The sequence below is a fragment of the Saccopteryx leptura genome, chromosome 5, assembly GCF_036850995.1.
Source record: "Saccopteryx leptura isolate mSacLep1 chromosome 5, mSacLep1_pri_phased_curated, whole genome shotgun sequence".
NCBI classification, from domain to species: Eukaryota; Metazoa; Chordata; class Mammalia; order Chiroptera; family Emballonuridae; genus Saccopteryx; species Saccopteryx leptura.
The window spans coordinates 47,972,368-47,993,261 of NC_089507.1; the positions used below are offsets into that span (position 1 = coordinate 47,972,368).

Consider the following 20,894-nt stretch of genomic DNA (forward strand, 5'->3'; position numbering starts at 1 on the left):
TTAAGAAGACTTTACCAAAACATACTTTTATCAATTCAGTATTCATTGGTAAGTTCACACAGTTAGGTCTGGTTATTTGCTTTATGATATTCTATAATATATTATTATTAAATCTCTTAAAATTATAGTTTGTGGATTACTTTACATTTCAGCTTAGACGTTTTCTCTTAATCCTCTGACCATCATATCTGTCATCAGTATTATCTGAAGTTTCCTTATCCTCCCCTTTTTCACTGAATACATTTTTCACAAACTGTTACTATGACCATTTTGTAGGAATAATTCTTCACAACTTCAGGATCTCTGCTTTTCTTTGTCCTTCCTCTCCCCCAGTTTGACACACTGACACAGGCATTGACAATCTAGTTTATGCATTTAATTAAGACATCAAGCAGTCATATTGGGAATGGTTTTACCCATAACCTCAATCTTGTTTAGGTCACATTTATTAAGTGTAACACAAACTCCAGGGGAATTCTTAAGTGAGGTTTCATTGAATGCAAATAATGACAAAGATAATGAAGTCTAGAAAAAGAGGAATTGATATCCCATCAATTAATTTATTGATTAATTTACTATTTTAAAAAAATATTTATTAATTTTAGTGAGAGAGGAAAAGGAGAGAGAGAGAGAGTGAGTGAGAGAGAGAGAGAGAGAGAGTGAGAGAGAGAGGAACATTGGTCTGTTCCTGATGTGCCCTGAATAGGGATTGAACCAGCCATCTCTGTGCTTTTAGAGGATGCTCTAACCAACCAAGCTATTTGGCCACGGAAAATTTATTGATTCATTAAGCTGACCATTGAAAGATATTGTTTGCAAGGAACAAAAAAGAAAAGTAAAAGACATTGTTTGCTTAGATAGCTTGCTCTTGATAATCAGCATGGCACAGTCTCTAAGAATCTGAGTCATAAAGCAAAATGAAAAAGAAAGCTTTATAATCTACAAATAGATTTATTGTTAGACTATAAGTAAAAGCAATTTTAAAAAGCTGAATTAAATAAAGAAATATGTTACACATCCATCATGAAAATAAGAGATGACAGAAATGTCTTTTGTATGGAAAACAAAGTTAACCAAATTGTATAGTGAAAAAGATAAAATTACAAATTGCTGTCTTCACAAAATGTTTAAACCTTAAACTTGATGACATTGTAAAGATTTCGAATTAAACAAATGTAGTTTGTCATAGACTATCCTCAAAGTTCCATTGTACCAATACTCATAGTTTTCCACAAAAAGAATTATCAGTTATTAAACATATCAATTCAGGACCCAATTACATTGCTAGAAAAGGATGTTGTTTATGCTAATTACAGTATGAGTTAGTGACCAATTTTCAAAGATATGGGCTTAACAGTTTACATAGTATATAAAAAAAAAAGAAATCAAGTATACTTTCAGTACATCAAAGGTGTTTGCAGGAATAGCTCTTTTATACCATACCATGTGAATTCTTAAAATGCTTAGCTATTTCTGCATTTGTTTTACATGTGAAGATACTGTAGTACAGAGTTTAACCTACTCAATAACGCTATACATACATACATATATATATATATATATACTACATATATATGACATATTTTTTGTTTTTAATATAGGAGATTATTTTTACTTTTAAAACTTTATATGATTTTTACATTGTTGTATGCACTCTAAATTCAAACTCTTTTACTTTCAATATTTGTAGAAAAAATAAATTATTGAGATTCATAAAGTGAATACACTACTTCGCTTATCTGAGTTTAATATCTGAATTTTTTTATATATATATAACAAAGAGCATCATCTGGATTACTTTATCTCCCCACCCCCTTTCTTCCTCTTTCCTTTTTTCTCTGTTGGAGAAGTGTTCTTTTTGCTATTTCCTTTAAAATCTTTAAAAATTAAATGTCTCTAGTCTAACATTTCAGAAATGCATTCTGTCAGATCTTACCCTCGTGGTGTAAGCTGCCTCAGGATCATCTTCCAGGACTCTAGAAAGTCCAAAGTCAGACACTTTGCACACAAGGTTACTGTTGATTAAGATGTTTCTAGCAGCAAGGTCTCTGTGCACGTAGCCCATGTCCGAAAGGTACTTCATTCCTGCCGCGATGCCTCTCAGCATGCCAACCAGCTGAATCACCGTGAATTGCCCATCATTTTTCTGTAAAGATGATGTTCAAATATTAGTCCAGCAACACCAATCACTGGAGGAAATATAATAGGATCTTCCTTCAATCCCAAATTAACAGGATCACTAACTTCATATAAAAATTCTATCGAAAAAAGTTGAGAAATACATACATAACTTGTTAATGTTTATCAGTTCTTTGCTTGGTCAAAGCAGACAAAGGCTTTGAAAGCCCTTGTTAGAAATCTCATTTAATTGTCCTTCTCTGCATTGTAACTCTTTTATTCTCAGTCATCAGAAGTGTGTTCATCACTGCAAGCTGATGCTTGTCTAGGATTAGCATTGCACATTTTTGAGGTGCTTTAATAGCAGCTAGCTAGAGAGGCATATTGTTGTAAAGAAGAAATGGTCAGAGGAGATAAAGGGAGATTCCTCAGCAGCAGAGAAGAGGGGAATGGCATGAGCAATGAGCAATTGCTCATTGCTCATGCCATTCCCAGGACATATGTTAGCATTTCTTGGAAGCTTGCTGTTTCTTTCAAGGGCACTGAAGTTACTGCAGATACATAGAAAAAGTTTCACCTGATGATGATTTTGAAAAAAAATAGGGAGATGTGACCATAAGAGACTGGACAACTAGAACATATGTCTAAGAAATTAGGCAACAATCTCTTAGAAGCTGGAGAGTGGAAGGGAAGGTTGCCTTGCCAGGGGACCACAGTCATCTTTAATGCATGGGTCCCTTCTACGATCATCATTAAAGTATTTCCCATCACCTTTCTTAACTAATAGCAATAATTGTTATTGAAGATAAAAATCTGCCAGCCTACAGGTTTAATCAGGCCTGCAAATACGTGACATTGTCTAGCACAAACTATTTATTAATAAAATGAGTTTACATTATTTAATATTTGGAGGTTCACACATTAAAAAATCTATTTCGGAGACCCACAGATCAGACAATATAAGATAGTAATACCATGCCATCATATAGTAATAGACAATATGTCTATTACCATATAACTTCACTGGCACAAAAAGAGACTGGCCTCAAATGGGTTATAAGCTTATTTAACCTTTTACTGTTGATAATTAGCACAGAAATTTCAGACACTTTTCCTTGCTCTGCCTGATAATTTGTACTTTGATAAAGTTAAGTATTGGTACAAGTTTCTTTTTTTCCTTTCTTTTCTTTTCCCTTTTTCCTTCTTTCCTTCCTTCCTTCCTTTCTTCCTTCCCTTTCCTTCCCTTTTTCTATTTTTTATAAATGAGCATATACTTTATTTAATTAATTACTTTTTTTAGGTGAGAGCAGTAGAGATAGTGAGGCAGACTCTTGTATGCACCTTAACCATATTCCATTCAGCAACCCCATCTTGGGACGATGCTTGAATCAACTGAGCTATTTTTAGCACCTGAGTCTGACACTTGGACCAACTGAGCTATCCTCATTACCCAGTACCAACACATGAACCAATCAAGCCACTAGCTGTGGGAGGAGAAGGTAGAGAAAAGGAAGAGAGGGTAGGGGAAAAAGGCAGATGGTTGCTTCTTCTGTGTGCCCTGACCTGAAATTGAACGTGGGATATCCATACGCAGGGTCAAGGCTCTATCCACTGAGACACTAGCCAGGGCAAGTTTATACTTTAAAACTGTAGACACACATAATTTAAATTTGTATAAGTTTTCTGAAAAGAAAATAGTTCAAGCGAAAGTTAATTTTTTGGAGTACAATTATTCTGACTCCAGGTATTTCTATTTATTTAAAAAATTACTTCAAAATGGCTCAGTTTCAAATTTAATATTATGATCAATATGTAAATAACACTTTCAATAATTAAATTTATCTCAAGTCTTACCTTTAAAAATGTATCTAAAGAGCCATTTTCCATATACTCTGTCACTATCATCACTGGTTTACCTGGAAAGAAAACAATGGATGAGCTGCTGCTTTGGATTTTGTATTCTTATTTAGAAAAAGTTTTTCTAGAAGTTTTTATTAGTGTTCAAATTATACACATTTATTATTTTTAAAATACCTTTTAAGTATCAAGTAAATTCCTGACACTGTGATATCTTAGTAAATGGGGAGGTCGGTGAGAAAAAAGTATCACAATAACAGATTGATATAGACAATTGTAAAAATCAAAATGAATTTATGTAGAAAATAAGTTGAAGAATAAATACTATGGTGATGAAGTAATGTGCCAAATAATAATATAGCAAAGCACTGTGAATGTAGTCATCTTTCCCATAATTCTCAATAGAAACTCCAATACAGTCTAACTGCTTTCTCTATAATTATTTAAATATATGTTGTATTTTTCTATCTTCTTTTCTATATTTATGTAACTCCTTACCTTATGGCTGCCTCCCTTCTTTCTCTCTGCTTCACACTTATAACCTCTACCAATCCTAAATTTTTCATTCTGCAAAACACTTTTCTAATTCCTCTTCCTATCTGAAAACTTCTCTAGAAATCATTTCTGTTGGAAGGGGTCCTCCTTTTGTGTCTGGTATAGAATTATAAGCTGGGGATGAGCTGGACAGACCTGAGCCACACTGCTTGACTCTAAATGCCATATCAATCACTACTCTGTGATCTTGGGCAAATCCATTATTATCTCTATGCCTCAGTTTTCTCATCACTAAAATTAGAATATTAATGGCACTGGCCTCATAGGGTTGTTGTGAGTATCTAAGTCAAATGGTTATCCAAGTCACTTAGAATAGTGCCTACTAGAATTTGTTATGTATCATTATTTTATAAACTTAATCAACTTTGTATCAGTGGGTTAATTTCCTTGTTCTATGTAATTGACTAAGAAAATAAGTTGTGCTTTATTCCCCATAAAATTATGGCCTTTTGTATATAACATGTCCATGATATAGAATGAAAAATACGAGATAAAAAAATCCTTGTTAAATGAGAAAATACTTAAAACACGGTTGTTAGTTTTATCACTTTATATCAATCTCACTATATTTTAGAACTTGCCCTTTCATTCTTTAATAAAAGTATAGTTCATAAATTTCAAGTGTTAAAGTACTGGTATTTTGAGATTAGTAAAAGGAGACTGTATGACAGAAAAATTACCACCTTATACATCTATTAATTAACTTTTTTATGTTACAAAGGGAAAACAAGACCTATACAATCATGAAATGCATTAAAATTAACTTAATGAGATTTTTAAGAAGGGCATCTGTATTTCACTTGAGAAGTGATTAATTCACATCATAAAATTAGAACTTGCATATTTATTCATTCACCATCATCTACTAGTGTAAACAGAGATGCAGAAAGTAAGTCAATTACACAGAAATAAGGCATAACTAAGAAGCGAGAGAATTTTCCATTCCAAAATCATTTGAAACTCACAATTTAGAATAATAAGGTAGACAGCTTTATTTTTCAATCAGATAATTATCTTCTTTTAACATATTTTAGTAGCACTTTTTTTTTTCATGGAATGTGACAAGTATATTACAAAAGCACACATTTCCATCTTCCTTTTTAAAGTTTATTAAAGTTATTAAGAAGTGTATTTAAAATAATTCACTTGGTATGTGTTTGTAAATGTCTACACTAGGTGAAATGTCACATATGCAAAGAATATGCATTAGAGGCATCATTTTATCTGAACTTGAAGACTGAAAGGATCACTAGTATAACAAAAGGTGATCGATAGCCCAGGAAAAAGAGGCAGCATGTGTCAAGCGATCTTGGTCTGAGATAACTTATCAAGTTCAAATATAGCCATACATTTAATTTTTTTGAAGAGCTCTGTATTTTTTCTTTGTAAATCATGAAGTGACAGGGATAAGCTGGAGAACACTGATGTTAAAGTTGACTGTAAATACAATGTCTTAGTTAAAAAAGAAGATTCATATTGTATTTGTTAATGGCTCTGACAGCACAGGAGTAAAAAAAGATTATAAATGTTTTATCTCCTTAGTATAATTCTAATCTAAGATTAGGAATAGAGAAATGCTTCCAATTTCACTTTATTTAATGATATGGCCACACCCATTTTAATGGACTTCACACAAACTCTAAAATCGACAGAATTCTGCTTTGGTTCCCTTTGTCCCCATTCTTACATGTCAGAGGCCATTTCTGCCTTTTGTTAATGTTGCGGTCCTTTTTATTTCAAAAGTCCAGAACTAATATATAAATATATTCATCAAGGGTAATAGCCAGAGTATTTGACAACCTTTTTTTGACATAGGTATCGTACCTACCTGACAAAAGTTACACCAGCCGTAATGCTGGAGTGTCCTGAAATGTCCTGTCATATGAGATATCACCCTTTCCTTTCCCTGATTTCAGAAATTCAGAGGTACTCAGGGATGAAGCTGAGTAAGCAAATAATGAGGATTCATGGGTATGCCTGGCATTGGTTTTAAATCAATTGCTATAGAAATATTTCAATTAATTTACAGCTGATAGAGCCACAGGGTATTGTACTTGCTGAAAACAGCCCTAATCAAACTAAAAGGAGGCCCACATTTTCTGGAATCAGCTTGTTATTCTAGGGTTCCCTCTTTGACTGCCTAATTTCTTCTTACACTTACAGAATCATTGAAGGAGTTGTCGTACTGTAAGTGTGGGACACAAAATTGAGACTTATGAACATAGATAAGAATGAAGTGGTTACCAAGAGGAGGGGAAAGGAGAAAAGGGAGGAGGTGGGGAGAGGGACGGGCATAAAGAGAAACAAATATAGGATGATGGAGGATGATTTGACTTTGGGTGATGGGTATACAGCATAATCGACTGTCCAAATGATGTAGAGATGTTTTCTGTAAATCTATGTACTCTGGTTGACCAGTGTCACTGTTAAATTTAATAGTCTAAATTTTAAAAAAAAGAATGGAAAGAACTGAGTTCCAGCAGATATCCAGGATTAGCTTTCCTTCATTGGCACCTGTCAGCTCATACCACATGAGCAGATGCCTTATCTATCAAAGCAAAACTCTAAAACTCTAACCCAGTGGTTCTCAAAGTGTGCGCCCTAGATTTCCAGGTGCACCCTATGGTATTCCAGAGAAATATGTGCCTGTTGGGAACCAAAAAACCAACAGGGTTTTTGGAGTTTAGATTTTTGGGGACAGAGGTGTGGGGAATTGGCTGTAAGCTGTCAGGCTGCCCAAACCCCCACCTCACTTGCCTGATTAGGTTGCCAAAGGCTGTTAAGCTGTGGTGCTGGATTGTTTACACTACCCTCCATGTTCCCTGGAAAGACTGGAGGCAAGTTTCTTCTATCCTTTGTTTGGTGTAAGGTTAAGATGATATGTATGGTGGGGATTTTCTGTACTCAACTCAATTAAGAATAAAAAGAGAAATTCTTCAATGCATTGATGAGGAAATGAGGGTTTGCCTTTTAAATATATGCCCAGACATTGAAGAAATTGCTAGAACACATCAGGTTCATGTTTCTCATAAACACAAGAATGAAAAAACTTAATACATTCACATCGGGACCAGCCGAATTTACTAAATCTTGCTAAGAATGTATCTATATATATATAAAAAGATAACTTTTTTGTCATTTTTTTATTTTTTAACCCCTTTTTTACAAATTCTAAAAAGTATAACTCAAAAAATGTAACATAAAAATGTTTTTTAATGTCAGAATAAATTTAATTTTGTCATATTTATTTCATTTAATTACCATAAAAGCATACTTGGATTTGATATTTTTTTCTTAATTATTATATTTCTCAGAAATTTGTATATAGTGAGCCTACTGTGGGTGGAGCGCAGAGTGCATTCCTAGCAGCTGTGGCTGATGCACTGCTGTGAGAATACTCCAGCTCCCAGAAGCCTCCTGGGCACACCCAGGAAGGAAGCTTGCCCGCTATAAGGAAGTGACTTAGCGCCAACCACACAGCTCCCTGATCTTTTCAGCCATTGGCTTTGAGGAACACACTGTAACACCCTATAGGCTGAACCCATGTGTATAAGCTAGCTTACTTCCTAAATAAAGTGGATCTGCGTCACTGAATGGGGTCCCCAGAGTTGGGTCTTTGTGGCTCCTGGTGTTCACCCATAAGATTTTATACCTAATACTACCTAGTTTTATAAGTCAGATTAATTATTTATGACAGTGTAAGTTGTAAGGTCAATAATAAAAAATGTTATTTGAGAAATATAATAGGGTCCTTAAACACCTCTCATATTTCAGAAAATGGAGGGAAGCAATTAAAATAAATGTTTGCAAACAAGCATTTTGTTGTTGATAAAAATAAAATACTTCAGGATTCATTCGATTATATTTCATGCTTCAGTCATTTTAATGCTAATTATATTTAGTTTGGCTTATGTTTTGTCTCAGTGCCTGCTAGCTTGCAAGAATGACATAACAATAATTAACATGGCTTACTCTAGCCCCTGTAAATTCAATAAAACTGTATAAATCATTTTCCATTATCCAGCTTGACGTACAGGCAAAGAGTGTATCTGCCAATAATTTTGAAAGCATATTATCAAAAATCCATATTAAGAGAGCTCATAAAGCATGTCAAAACATGATTTTAATCACAGGCTAAAGCTTTTACATTACCGTATATTATTTACTGAAGCTCCAGACCATCAGAGTCTAAGTAGCAATAGAAACAGATTATTTGTGGAATTCACATTCATATCGATAATCACAAAAGAGATACAATTTATTAATTTATTGTCTACTCTTTAAAATGCATGATGTTATTTTTAATTGTTATTAAAATTCTATAAAATGGTATTATAGAAGACATTTTTTTCAGAGAAAGAAAAGTGAAATTTAGAAAGATTCAATATATCAATATAGCACTTTGGTTATGTAGAGCAATTTGTGTAAAAGGCAAAATTGGGAATCTAATTTATGTCTATCTGACTGTAAAAGCTGTTTTTTTTCCCACTATATTATAATGTCTATAGTTTCAAAATAATTTAATTTGAATTTTTTTTAAATCTCACAAATATTTCTTTTGTTATTAACACAAGCTTGGTAATTATTACTATGCCATTCCAAACAATTTAACTACTGATGGCAGACCTGGTAGGAATTCAATAACTTTCAATAAAAAATATATATTCTAACATATGTTACATATACACACTCTAAGTCAGGGATCCCCAAACTACAGTCTGCGGGCCGCATGCGGCCCCCTGAGGCCATTTATCCGGCCCCCGCTGCACTTCCGGAAGGGGCACCTCTTTCATTGGTGGGCAGTGAGAGGAGCATAGTTCCCATTGAAATACTGGTCAGTTTGTTGATTTAAATTTACTTGTTCTTTATTTTAAATATTGTATTTGTTTCCGTTTTGTTTTTTTACTTTAAAATAAGATATGTGCAGTGTGCATAGGGATTTGTTCATAGTTTTTTTATAGTCTGGCCCTCCAACGGTCTGAGGGACAGTGAACTGGCCCCCTGTGTAAAAAGTTTGGGGACCCCTGCTCTAAGTGTTCCAAAGCATTTTTTTATAGAGAAATGGCTTTGGATTCTACTTATACGAGGTATCTATAGTAGTCAAAGCCCAAAGCCATAGTAGCAGAAAGTAGGGAGGTTCTTGCCCAAAGCTAGGCTGAGGAAGAAGGAGTTGCTGATCAAGAGTGTAGAGTTTCAGTTGTACAGTAGGAAAAAGTTCTAGAAATCACTATATAGCATTGTGCCTATAATTAATATTGTACTGAACATTTAACACATTAAAAGAGTAGATTTCATAGTGGAGGTTTTTTCCTACCAAAATAAAAACACCAGTTTGTTTGTTAGTACATGATTTTTGGTGCCAATACGCATCACAAATCCAAGAGAATATAGAGTGAGGCACTTTTGGTATTTTAATCCTTTTAGATAAGACCTCAGAGTTAGGTAAAACAGACTTGAAGAATGTTGTTTTAGTCCTTATTTTTCAGAATATGGTCCCTGATAAGCAGCATAGCTATCATTGTTGAGCTTTTTAGGAATGCCAAATTTCAGTGCCCAATCTGATATATTAAAACAGATTCTGCATTTTAGCAATATTCTGAGAGGCACATTAGATTTTGAGCCACACTGATCTAGACCATATCATAAGAGTTGCAGATAAATCTAGGCTTATTATTTTATTTGCATTGATACCACTCACTTTTCTGAAACCATTAGCTCACCAGCAAAGACATAGTACCACTTAGGGATATAAAAGAGCATTTGATTTCAAAGCATTGTAATTCACTGGAATATAACAGTCACTAGATTTCTCTTCAAAACATTTTACAAGATGTGTAAATAATTAAAAGTAAATTTGTGCTTATTCTTGTGTATCTATAGTCTTAATTTCACTATGCCATTCTGTTTTGGTTGTATACCATTTAGTATAGTTACACTTGTTGCTGTTTGAATTTACTTTTAATTTTACTACAAAGGAAACATGAGATAACACAAAGATCATGATTTAATTATTCATGGCTAATGGTCAACCACAAAATGGGATCTTGTGTTTGTATTAGAAGTAGATAATATTTATAAGTTGGGGAGGGGAGTGACAAAGAATGGGACAGTCAAAAGTGTACTCAGATATTTTCATCCCATTATAGTCTTTATTTGTTGGTTGATCCTTTAAGAAAAGTCATTTATAAAATTATATAATATTAATTTTGGGAAATATGATAAAATCAAAAGCCTGTATTGAAACAGGACCATAAAAACACCAAATATCTCTGTAGGTAGAAATTCCAAACTTGCATATTTTTCTCTTCTATTTCACATTGTTTAGATTGATATAAACCTTTCCATTATATATTCATTTCTCTATTAAAATGAATTAAAATTCTGATAATGTAAGTGGAAAATAATTATTTATGAAGTCAGAAATTATACTTTTCAGAGAAGGTTGAAAATCTAAGAATTATGAAATATGAAAATAACTTTAAAACACAAATTTCAAATTACTAATAGTTGATCTATGAGACAATATCTGTTTTCATATATTTATATTCTTGCAGATGATTAGGATTTAGATTTTATCAAGAAGAGAACTTATATATCCCCAATAATTATTTTATGTATGTTTATTAAACCTCTGTATATACATTAACAAAGAAAAAATAATACTAAATTAATGAGCTGGCTTAAGTTTCTACTTCAGTTCTGAAGCTGTTTATTTCCATAATGGTTTATAACTGGTGCACAGTATTTATTTCATTTTGTGAAATTTAAGATGTAAAGTTCAAACGTACTTGTTATTCAAACATTTTAATTTATACTCTTTGGGACTAAAGGTTAATCATACTTTATGTACAACATGTGTAACTGGATGCTTCTAAGCATCTCAGCTTTGACCTATCACAACAGAACTACTGACCAACAACCACAGTCTTGTTCTTTCTAGACTCTTCTCTGTAAGAAGCAATTTCTTTCATCAAGGTACTAAGGACAAATAATTTATAATTATCATCGACTGCTCTCAATTACCTATACTGCATTTCCAAAGCATAAGAAGCTGTATTGTGATTGCCTTCAAAATAACCACAGAATTCAACTATGGACTCCCATCTTATTAGTTTACTACACTGATCTAATCAATAATGAGGTGTAAATACTGTCAGTGGCCTCTCACTGCTCCCTGTTTAAACACTGGCTCCTACTATCTATGCGCAACATAGCAGTCCAACTGATTCAGTTAATGTAGAAATCAAATTCTGTTACATCTTGGCTTTATAGGCTCCAAAGATCATACTAAGAGACTGTTTTTATAGGGATCCAGACTTTTTACCTTTCTACCCTCATACTACATCTTTAAGTTACACTCTTACCAGACTCCTCTCATTCATTCCACTGAAACAACAATGGCCTTCTTGCTATATCTTGGACATTCCATGCAACTTGTATTTGAGCCTTGCCGGTCCTTCTTCCTATAACACTCTGCCCTCTGGTGTTTGTCAGGTCTGCATCTTCACTTTATTCAAGTCTTTTGAGAGAGGTCTTTCTCCGAGTGAAACAGAAAGCACTGACTCTCAATAGAACCAATTCTTATTATCCTAACCTAGTTGTATTTTCTCCACTTAGATATTGTAAATCTATATGTTCATTTATTTCTGTCCCCCCATCCAAAAAGGGAAGCACCAGGAATTCAGTCTGTCAAATCTCTACTGTATCCTACTGATTACTAGGGATTAACATGTACAAGGGAACTAATTAATACATTTTTTAATAAATAAATGTTTCTTTTCAAGCATATACTGAATAATGCACCCTGTAGAAGAGTTTGGGTTTTGGAGTCATAAAGAACTGTTTGTCTGACCAGGCAGTGGTGCAGTGAATAGAGCATTGGACTGGAATGCAGAGGACCCAGGTTTGAAACCCCAAGGTCGCCGGCTTGAGCGCGGGCTCATTTGACCTGAGTGAGGGCTCGTGATCTTGAGTGCGGGGTCTCTGGCTTGACTGTGGAATTATAGACATGATGCCATTGTCACTGGTTTGAGCCCAAAGGTCATTGGCTTGAGCCCAAAGTCGCTGGCTTGAATAAGGAGTCACTCTGCTCTGCTGTAGCCCCCCAGTCAAGGCACATATGAGAAAGCAGTCAATGAACAACAAAGGAGCTACGAAAAATTGATGTTTCTTATCAATCTCCCTTCCTACCTGTCAGTATCTATCTGTCCCTCTCTCTGTCTCGGTCCTCCCCTCAAAAAAAAAGGTTTCAAAATCTGTCATTATCTAATGTTTAGTTTTATGATATTGAATAAGGATTTAATTCTTCTTTCTTTATTCTATTCTTTATTTGTTAATTTAATTTTATTGTGGTGACAGTGGTTAACATAATTTTATAGGTTTCAGGTGCCCAATTCTACAACACATCTTTGTACACCATAGTGTGCTCACTCCCAAGTCAAATCTTTGTCCATTACCATTTATCCTCCCTAGATCCTGTTCCCCATCCTTCTCTCTCTCCTCCACAATCACCGCACTGTGTCCATGAGGATACTTAACTTATTTAAAGTTAATTTTTACCATCCGTAAAATAAGAACAAATACTAGAGTCCACAGGAAAATATTACTGTGCAGATTAAGTAGTAATATATAAAGAGCATTATCTTAGTAAACTCTTAAGGTGATATTAATGGTAAGTAGTAGCAATAACTTATATGTAAGATCCGGAAAAAAGATTCTTAGTTAATTTCCTTCATATAAATCTTGTTTTTTTTAAAACAACCATGGTTTTAATAGAATAAAAATTTTAAATTAAAACAAAAACTCTATATTATTCTAATTGGTCTTAAACATTTACATAATTGTAATTTAGTCATTCAGTTATGTAATATAATTTATGCCTTTTTTAAATTACCTAATGTCTCTGGTCCCGTGACAGGAACTGCGGGGAGAAGGGAGGACTATAAACACATATTAGTTTCAAGAAGCTTATTGTATAGTAAGGATGACAAAACTCATAGAACCATAACTATGACAAAATGTACAGTGTGACAAGTGCAGAGGGGTAGAACTGGAGTTTATAAGATTGCTTCTGACTGAGAATTAACTCATTCAACAAATATGTGAAATGCTGCCCACACTGAGCACTGATATAAGAACACAGAGGAGAGCTACACGGACACCTCTGCTCTATGAAGCTTGTCTCTCAGGTTAAACTGGGATGCTTTACTTCACTCAGTTATTCAACATTACCAAGTGCCTATTTAATACAGGGCAGACACTGAGGATAGAAGGGCAAATGAAGATAAATGACACAGATCACATGAAGAAGGTCACATTTAAATTACAGTTGAGGTCAAGCAGAACTGAGGAAAGTAGAGAGGACAATGTAAGGTTAAAGGAAATATTCAAAGGGACAGAACAAGAATTAGATAGAGTTGTCTGGAAAGGAAATGGTGGAAGTGGAGACATAACCAAAGAATACCAGGTAATACCAAAGTATACAGGTGTTAAATTATCTACACAATAAATCATAAGTAAGGAAAAGTAACAACAACAATAATAAGACAATAGTACAAATAAATATTACAATAATTAATAAGTAAATAATAATGCAAGAAATAAAGTCTGTGTTTTGTTTACTCACAACTGTAAACCTACTTTTGCCCACCCCTGTATATATTCTGTTTCATTTGTTTCCTTGTCTGGTGATAAAGCGTGAGAAGAAAGCAGAGATTTAGTAAAATCTACCTAAGGACAATAGGTACGAAATGAACAAATGTGAGAAAATACCAAAATGAAAAGACTAGTTTGAAGACTGCTGAAATAACCTTGGAAAACATATAATAAACGCCTGAAAAACAGAAATGACTTTATGATAATGAAATAGTATATTTTAAAGATAATTATAAATTTATATGAGTCAGAGTTGTCTGACAATTTAAATAATCAATTGTCATTGAATGTATCATCTTCTGAGACATTAAGAAATAGGGAGAGATTCTTCTAATGTTCCTCTAATATTTTGTTTATATTTATTAATTATTCAGAACTGTATTATTTTTACATGATCCTAGATTAAGAAACATAACTATGAATAATTTAAGATTCAATAGAAATATTCATTCAGTCAATTTTAATAGTAATCTTCATGGGTAAGAAATAAATATTAAGCTAAGGATGCCACGATAAAAAAAAATTATAATTTTTCCACTTTTAATTTTGTTCCCGAATTTGTTTACATAGTAAATCTGGCACTCTGTATATTACATTAAAGCATCTTCAATTGCCAATGAATCAATTAAACCAAGACCTGTGAGTATTTTACATCATGTGTCACAAAGCCTCTCTAGAATATGTATCTATTTATGATGAGTCCTGTTTAACAACAAAACACAGAAAAAAATCTGAATGAGGGTCCATGGTTCTGGTGTTTAGGGCACAGGAAGGATGAAGATTCGTGATGGCACCATCCATCAGAGTGTTACTTCAGACTCCACAACTCAGCTTCAATCAGAAAAATCATAAGCTTTAGTTGCACTTATGCCTCATTATCTGTGTGCTGCAGGTTCAGAATAATTGCAGAATAAATTAGCATCAGATCAGAGAGCATGAAATGAAGAATACAAATGGAGTGAGTTGCAACATGAAAAATTAAAAACAAGTTAAAGACTTCATAAGTCGAACAGCAAGAACGTCACTCACTGAGGGGAAATACAGTTTCAATTCATACAGAACAAAATTTAAAGAAAGAAATATTTAAAGTATTTAAATTTTGCTTTACTTATATAAGTAGTCTCCTGGTAGCAACATCAAATAGAATATTTGGTTAGGAGACTGGACATTTTTAAACTAGCATTCACAAACTTTAGATATAACTTGTTGATATTGATACTTGTTTCTATAAATAAAGGTTTTATGCACATATAATTATGTGGTAAATTCAGTTGTTTTAGTCTGACAGAGTTTAGTTGTTTTAGTTTCTCTCAGTAATGTTCCATACACATAAATTCAGTAATAAACCAGGGATCTATAAAACTAGGTGAATATTAGATCTAATAAATTTTAGATCATGTCCGCTAGTATCTGATGCATTCATTTTAAGGGAAGAACATTCATTTAAAAAATTAGAGATAAATACTTATTCACTACTATAATTGCGGTTTTGTATACAAACACGTGTAATTGAATGCTTTAAGGCATCTAAACTTAATTTTTTTCTCAACTTAACTACTACTCATCAGCCATAGTTTAAATTTGATCTGCACTCCAATCTTATAAAGTAAATACTATGCCCCCCCTTTTTGTGTGGCATTGAAGTTCAAAGTGTTTAAATAAGGTGACTATGGATGGACTTAGGTTTAAGTGCAATAGGTTTACATAAATATTTGCAATATGATACGTATTCTCACGGAGCAGATATTTTTCTTTTTATTTTAGCTAAGAGGCTAAAAATATATGCAAAAGAAGCAAAATTAAATGGAACACTTGTATATGAGTTTGGGGCAAATGAAGCAACATTATAGACTATTGTAAAACTCTTACACAGGCAAAGTGCTCAAAAGAAAGAAATATTCCTTCAGAGTGAAATGATGAAGCATATTTCATGGAGATGAAGAAATTTAAATAAAGTTTTGAATAAATTTAAAATTAGTAAATATGAAGGTGTCAGTTTCAGAGAAAGGCAATATTGGTAGCACAAAATATCACTTATATTAAAATGGACTAAGAATAGCCTGACCAGGCAGTGGCGCAGTGGATAGAGTGTTGGACTGGGATGCAGAAGACCCAGGTTTGAGACCCCAAGGTTGCCAGCTTGAGCGCGGGCTCATCTGGTTTGAGCAAAGTTCACCAGCTTGGACCCAAGGTCGCTGGCTCGAGCAAGGGGTTACTCGGTCTGCCGTAGCTCCATGGTCAAGGCACATATGAGAAAGCAATCAATGAACAACTAAGGTGTCGCAATAAAAAACTAATGATTGCTGCTTCTCATCTCTCTTTGTTCCTGTCTGTCTGTCCCTACTATCTATCCCTCTCTCTGACTCTTTCTCTATCTCTGTAAAAAAAAAAGGACTAAGAATAAAATGGATATTGAGGCATTCAGAGCATATGAGAGAGATAAATTGAAAAGTAATAATTATATAATTATTAAATATCTGTTCTGTGCCATCCTATACTAAACTTTACCTGTATTCATTTCATCTTTACATCACAACTATGAGGTAGTCATGCTGCATATTCTTGATAAAAAATAAAACAACAAAAAACAAAAAAAACTAAGGCTGTTGAATGTTTAACTAACTTGTGCAATTTATGGTAGAACCAAAATAAAATTAGATGGCCGGATCTATATAGTCCATGTTGTTTCCCATTACACAAGATTGTCTTCCATGATAATAATAGTAATCAGGCCCAGTTTTAAACATTAAATTAATTCATTACAAAAGGTAGATTGGCTGCCTAAGGAGCTTTACATTTACCCTGGGTGGTAGAGTGTCATGGTCTGAATTTTTTTTTTTCCTTAACTGAGAAGCAGGGAGGCAAGAGACAGATTCCCACATGTGCCTGACCAGGATCCACCCGGCATGCTCACCAGGGGGCAACACTGCCCATCTGGAGCATTGCTACATTGCAATTGGAGCCATTCTAGCACCTGAGGCAGAGGCCATGGAGCCATCCTCAGCACCCAAGGCAACTTTTGCTCCAATAGAGCCTTGGCTGTGGAAGGGGAAGAAAGAGATAGAAGGTAGAGGGGAAAGGGTAGAGAAGCAAATGGGCACTTCTCCTGTGTGCCCTGACTGGGACTTGAACCCAGGACTTCCACTCACCAGGCTGACGCTCTACTGCTCAGCTATTCAGCCAGGACCTCAGAATTTATTTTGAGGAAGTTAAATTTAACAGTCATATTAAAGATGAAATGAAGACAAGAAACTTTACAAATATTTGCATGCTATTATTACCATGACTATCATTGAGAACTATGTTTTATATTCAATCAGACCATCCCTGCATAAGAAATAGCATTACTCAATCATTATGATTCTTCTTCCTATCATATGTAGCACCATATGTTATCACTGATGTTCTTTCAAAGTTCTTCTTTTTATAGAATATAGTTTATCAGTGAAATGATAGTCAAATTCAAATTATAGTTTTATTTTATTGTACCTGTGACTGTGTCCATATCATATTTTTATTTTAAATATTCCTGCGTGTCGGAGCATACCTGCTCCACAAATGATGACTTTGACAGTGAGATCCCCGAGGTGAAGAAAAGTGTGAGGAGGCGATGGCAAAGTGGTACATTTTTCAGTGTGTTATTGCTGATTCATCTCTGCTTCTGATACTCTTCTGGTCTCCACAATCTCAAGTCTTAAGTCTCTTAAATTCTTAGTCTTAAAGTCTCTTTAGTCTTCTGAATCCTGATGTCTACTGTCTACTGGATTCTCATGTCTCCCATTGTCTCAATTCTGATGTCTCCCATCTCCCCTCTCAGTGCCGTAACAGGTAGATGTAGAACTTGGGGACAATAGTGGCATGGGACTAATATCACATCAACCATTACCTAAGTGTGGTGATGTTCACTTGTTGAGCTAGCTAGCTTATGTCCAAAAAAGGTAGTCTTCTGAGCGGCTGACCTAGAAATGCCTGGGAACCAAGGCTAATGCAGCTAGCCCAAATATGTATGGGAGCTGGTAATAGGGCACACAGCCCAGAGTCAGAAGAGCTAGTGTTCCTTGCAGTTTCTCATGAAAACCAGAGTTCACATCCTGGTCTTCACTATTAGGGTCGCCACACTGCCTTGTCATTCATACTGTGTAAGTTTGTAAATTATTTTTTAATTTATTCTTTTTAACAATTATTCCTTGACCCCATCCTGCCTCTCTTTTCTCCCTGCCTACCACCTTTCTTCAGCAACTTGTTTGTTCCTAGAAGAACTAAGGGTGTTCTTCATGTTCCGGCAATATTCTTTCTGGGTTGCTCTGAAGGGGATAACAATGGGCGAGTACTCAGCTGAAAGAAGAAATATCTAAGTTTTGAAGAAGCCCACAGGTCTTGCAGGTTATTTTGTTCCTATGATATAACCTTCTATGGGCATTCTTACTAGAGATGGGTATTTCCTTGAGAAATGGCATAAAATGCTCTCATAGCAATTTGAACCCATTCAAAAGTCCAACCAATTATCTGTCGTGTTTTTCTCAAACTCGTGAGAAGGCTTCTGTATTCTCCTCCATCATATACTGTGAATGAATTATAATTTGAAAAATAACTTGTTATATACTAAATATGTATTTTGTTTTGTCTTTTTTTGTCCTTATTTATTGTGAAAATTTGTGTTGTTGCTTTGCTTTGCATTTTTAAAATTTAAATGGATTTAATGGTTATTTAATTAATTAAAATTAGTCTGTTGACAGCATTTATTGACTATACATTGCTAGCATGCATATTTGGCATATATAATGTAAAATTTAATCAATTGGAACTGGAAGTTAAATAAATGCTTGAAAGAAAATCAAAAGAATGCTTGTCAAAGTTTTTAGATGATTTAGTAAGATATATGTAGTGCATCAAAGATAAAGAAAGAAATGAGAATAAATAGAAATAGCAAAGAAAAAATAGGTTAAAAGGATAGAAAGGTCTCAGTTATGTACCACATAAATACTTTATTGGATGATTACAAAATTACTTGAAATCCTTATATTGGGAAGCTCACCAAAAAACAGCATTTACAAGACACTAACACAAATTTAAAAGAGATGTGAAATTTTAGATCTTTCTGAGTAAAATTTTGATTTGCTTTAACAAAATAATTAATCTCAAGAAATTTTCAGTCTTCCGAGTCTTTCCCTATAACTATTAAAATACCACAAATAAAATGAATAAAGGAAACACATCTGGCTATAGAAATTACTTAAAAGGTTCTAAAAACCAGATATTTATGGTTATAGCAATCCTATTAAATGTTAAACTACAATACCTCAATAAAAACTTTGAAATTAATATTTCATTAAAATAAAAAGTGAAAGAGCCAGGAGAAATAAAAAAATATGGTACCTTTACTGCTTCTTTATCTGGCTACTTTTTCTTTGGTGATGAATTAATAGTATATGAGTTAATACTTCTATATTGAAAAAATAAATAAAAATTTAGGTTCATTGAAGATCAGCTTTGACCAGAATCTACTAAAATATAGGAATATTATTATTTATATTAGCAAAAGAATTAATAACCTTACTATGGCTCTATACTAAAATTAATAACCTTATAGAAGAAATCCAGATATTAATGATACATATATGAACACATGTAATTTGCCGATTGTACTTACTTTTGGTCACTACACCTTCCAAGTGAATGATGTTAGGATGATCAAACTGCCCCATGATACTTGCTTCACCCAAGAAATCCCTACGTTGCTTTTCAGTATAGCCTACTTTAAGGGTTTTGATTGCCACGGGTAATTCTCTTTTTCCCGGAAGTTTCAAGCGTCCACTACAAACTTCACCAAATTCACCTGTGAAAAGGATGAGAAAAATATACAAAATCATTTAAAACCCTTACTCTAATAACAATAGCAAGCACTCTTATAGCATCAAGGTTGAGGTAAACAGAGTTAAAAGGGGAGTTCAAACTTTGTTATTAGTATTACTAGAAACAAATGGAACTAGGAAAAGTTCCTACAGGTGATCATATAAAACACTTTGGGGGTTATTAGCTTCATCTATCTCACCACAAAAATTTAATAGAATTATCACAAAGAAATTAAGTTCAACCAACTTAAATTATTTTATTTTTTTTCCTCCTACTGTGATAGTGCCATTAATGAGAAATAAAAGGAGAGTATGAGAAAATATAATCTTATAGCAGGACAAAAAAAAAACAATCATAAGAAAGAAATGGGTCATAAATAAAATAATTGGGTGCTTAGAATTATGTAAATATTATTGAGCATTAAAAATTATGTATATGTATGTATTATAATAAATAGTAGATGGCAAAACATTATGTTTGGATATATATATTACTTCTAGTTTATTTTTTATTTCATACACTAGACATTTACTAGTTCAGGTGTAAGCTACACAGATGGTAACATTAAAATATGATCAATTATATACTACTTTGAAAGTGAATCAGTTATAAAAGATTAAGAACATTCTGTGTTAGATTAGGACACTGATATATTACATTGTATTATTAAACAGAAGTTAGAAATCTGAGTTAAACACACTGTAGTACCTGCTCCAATAACTCTTTCAATGGTGATGCATGAAGCTTCTATCTCCTTAGCGAATTCATGGACAGCTTGATTTGGATCCTCATAGGTATGTGGATCAATATAAGTTCTTACTCCTGGCAGTTTAACTGTAAAAATAAATGGGCATTAA

General features: G+C 33.6%; 1 protein-coding gene across 5 annotated transcripts in view; it reads right to left on the reverse strand.

Annotated features, from left to right (window-relative positions):
• Window positions 1-20,894, reverse strand: part of EPHA5 (EPH receptor A5) — a 373,740-nt gene that overhangs the window by 35,300 nt on the left and 317,546 nt on the right. For all 5 annotated transcript variants that reach the window (XM_066384549.1, XM_066384547.1, XM_066384548.1 and 2 more), the window contains 4 exons: window positions 20,746-20,871; window positions 19,835-20,020; window positions 3,973-4,034; window positions 1,937-2,146 (listed from right to left, as the gene is read on the reverse strand). In XM_066384549.1, the coding sequence (XP_066240646.1) occupies window positions 1,937-2,146; window positions 3,973-4,034; window positions 19,835-20,020; window positions 20,746-20,871 (584 nt within the window). The remainder of the gene's footprint in view (window positions 1-1,936; window positions 2,147-3,972; window positions 4,035-19,834; window positions 20,021-20,745; window positions 20,872-20,894) is intronic.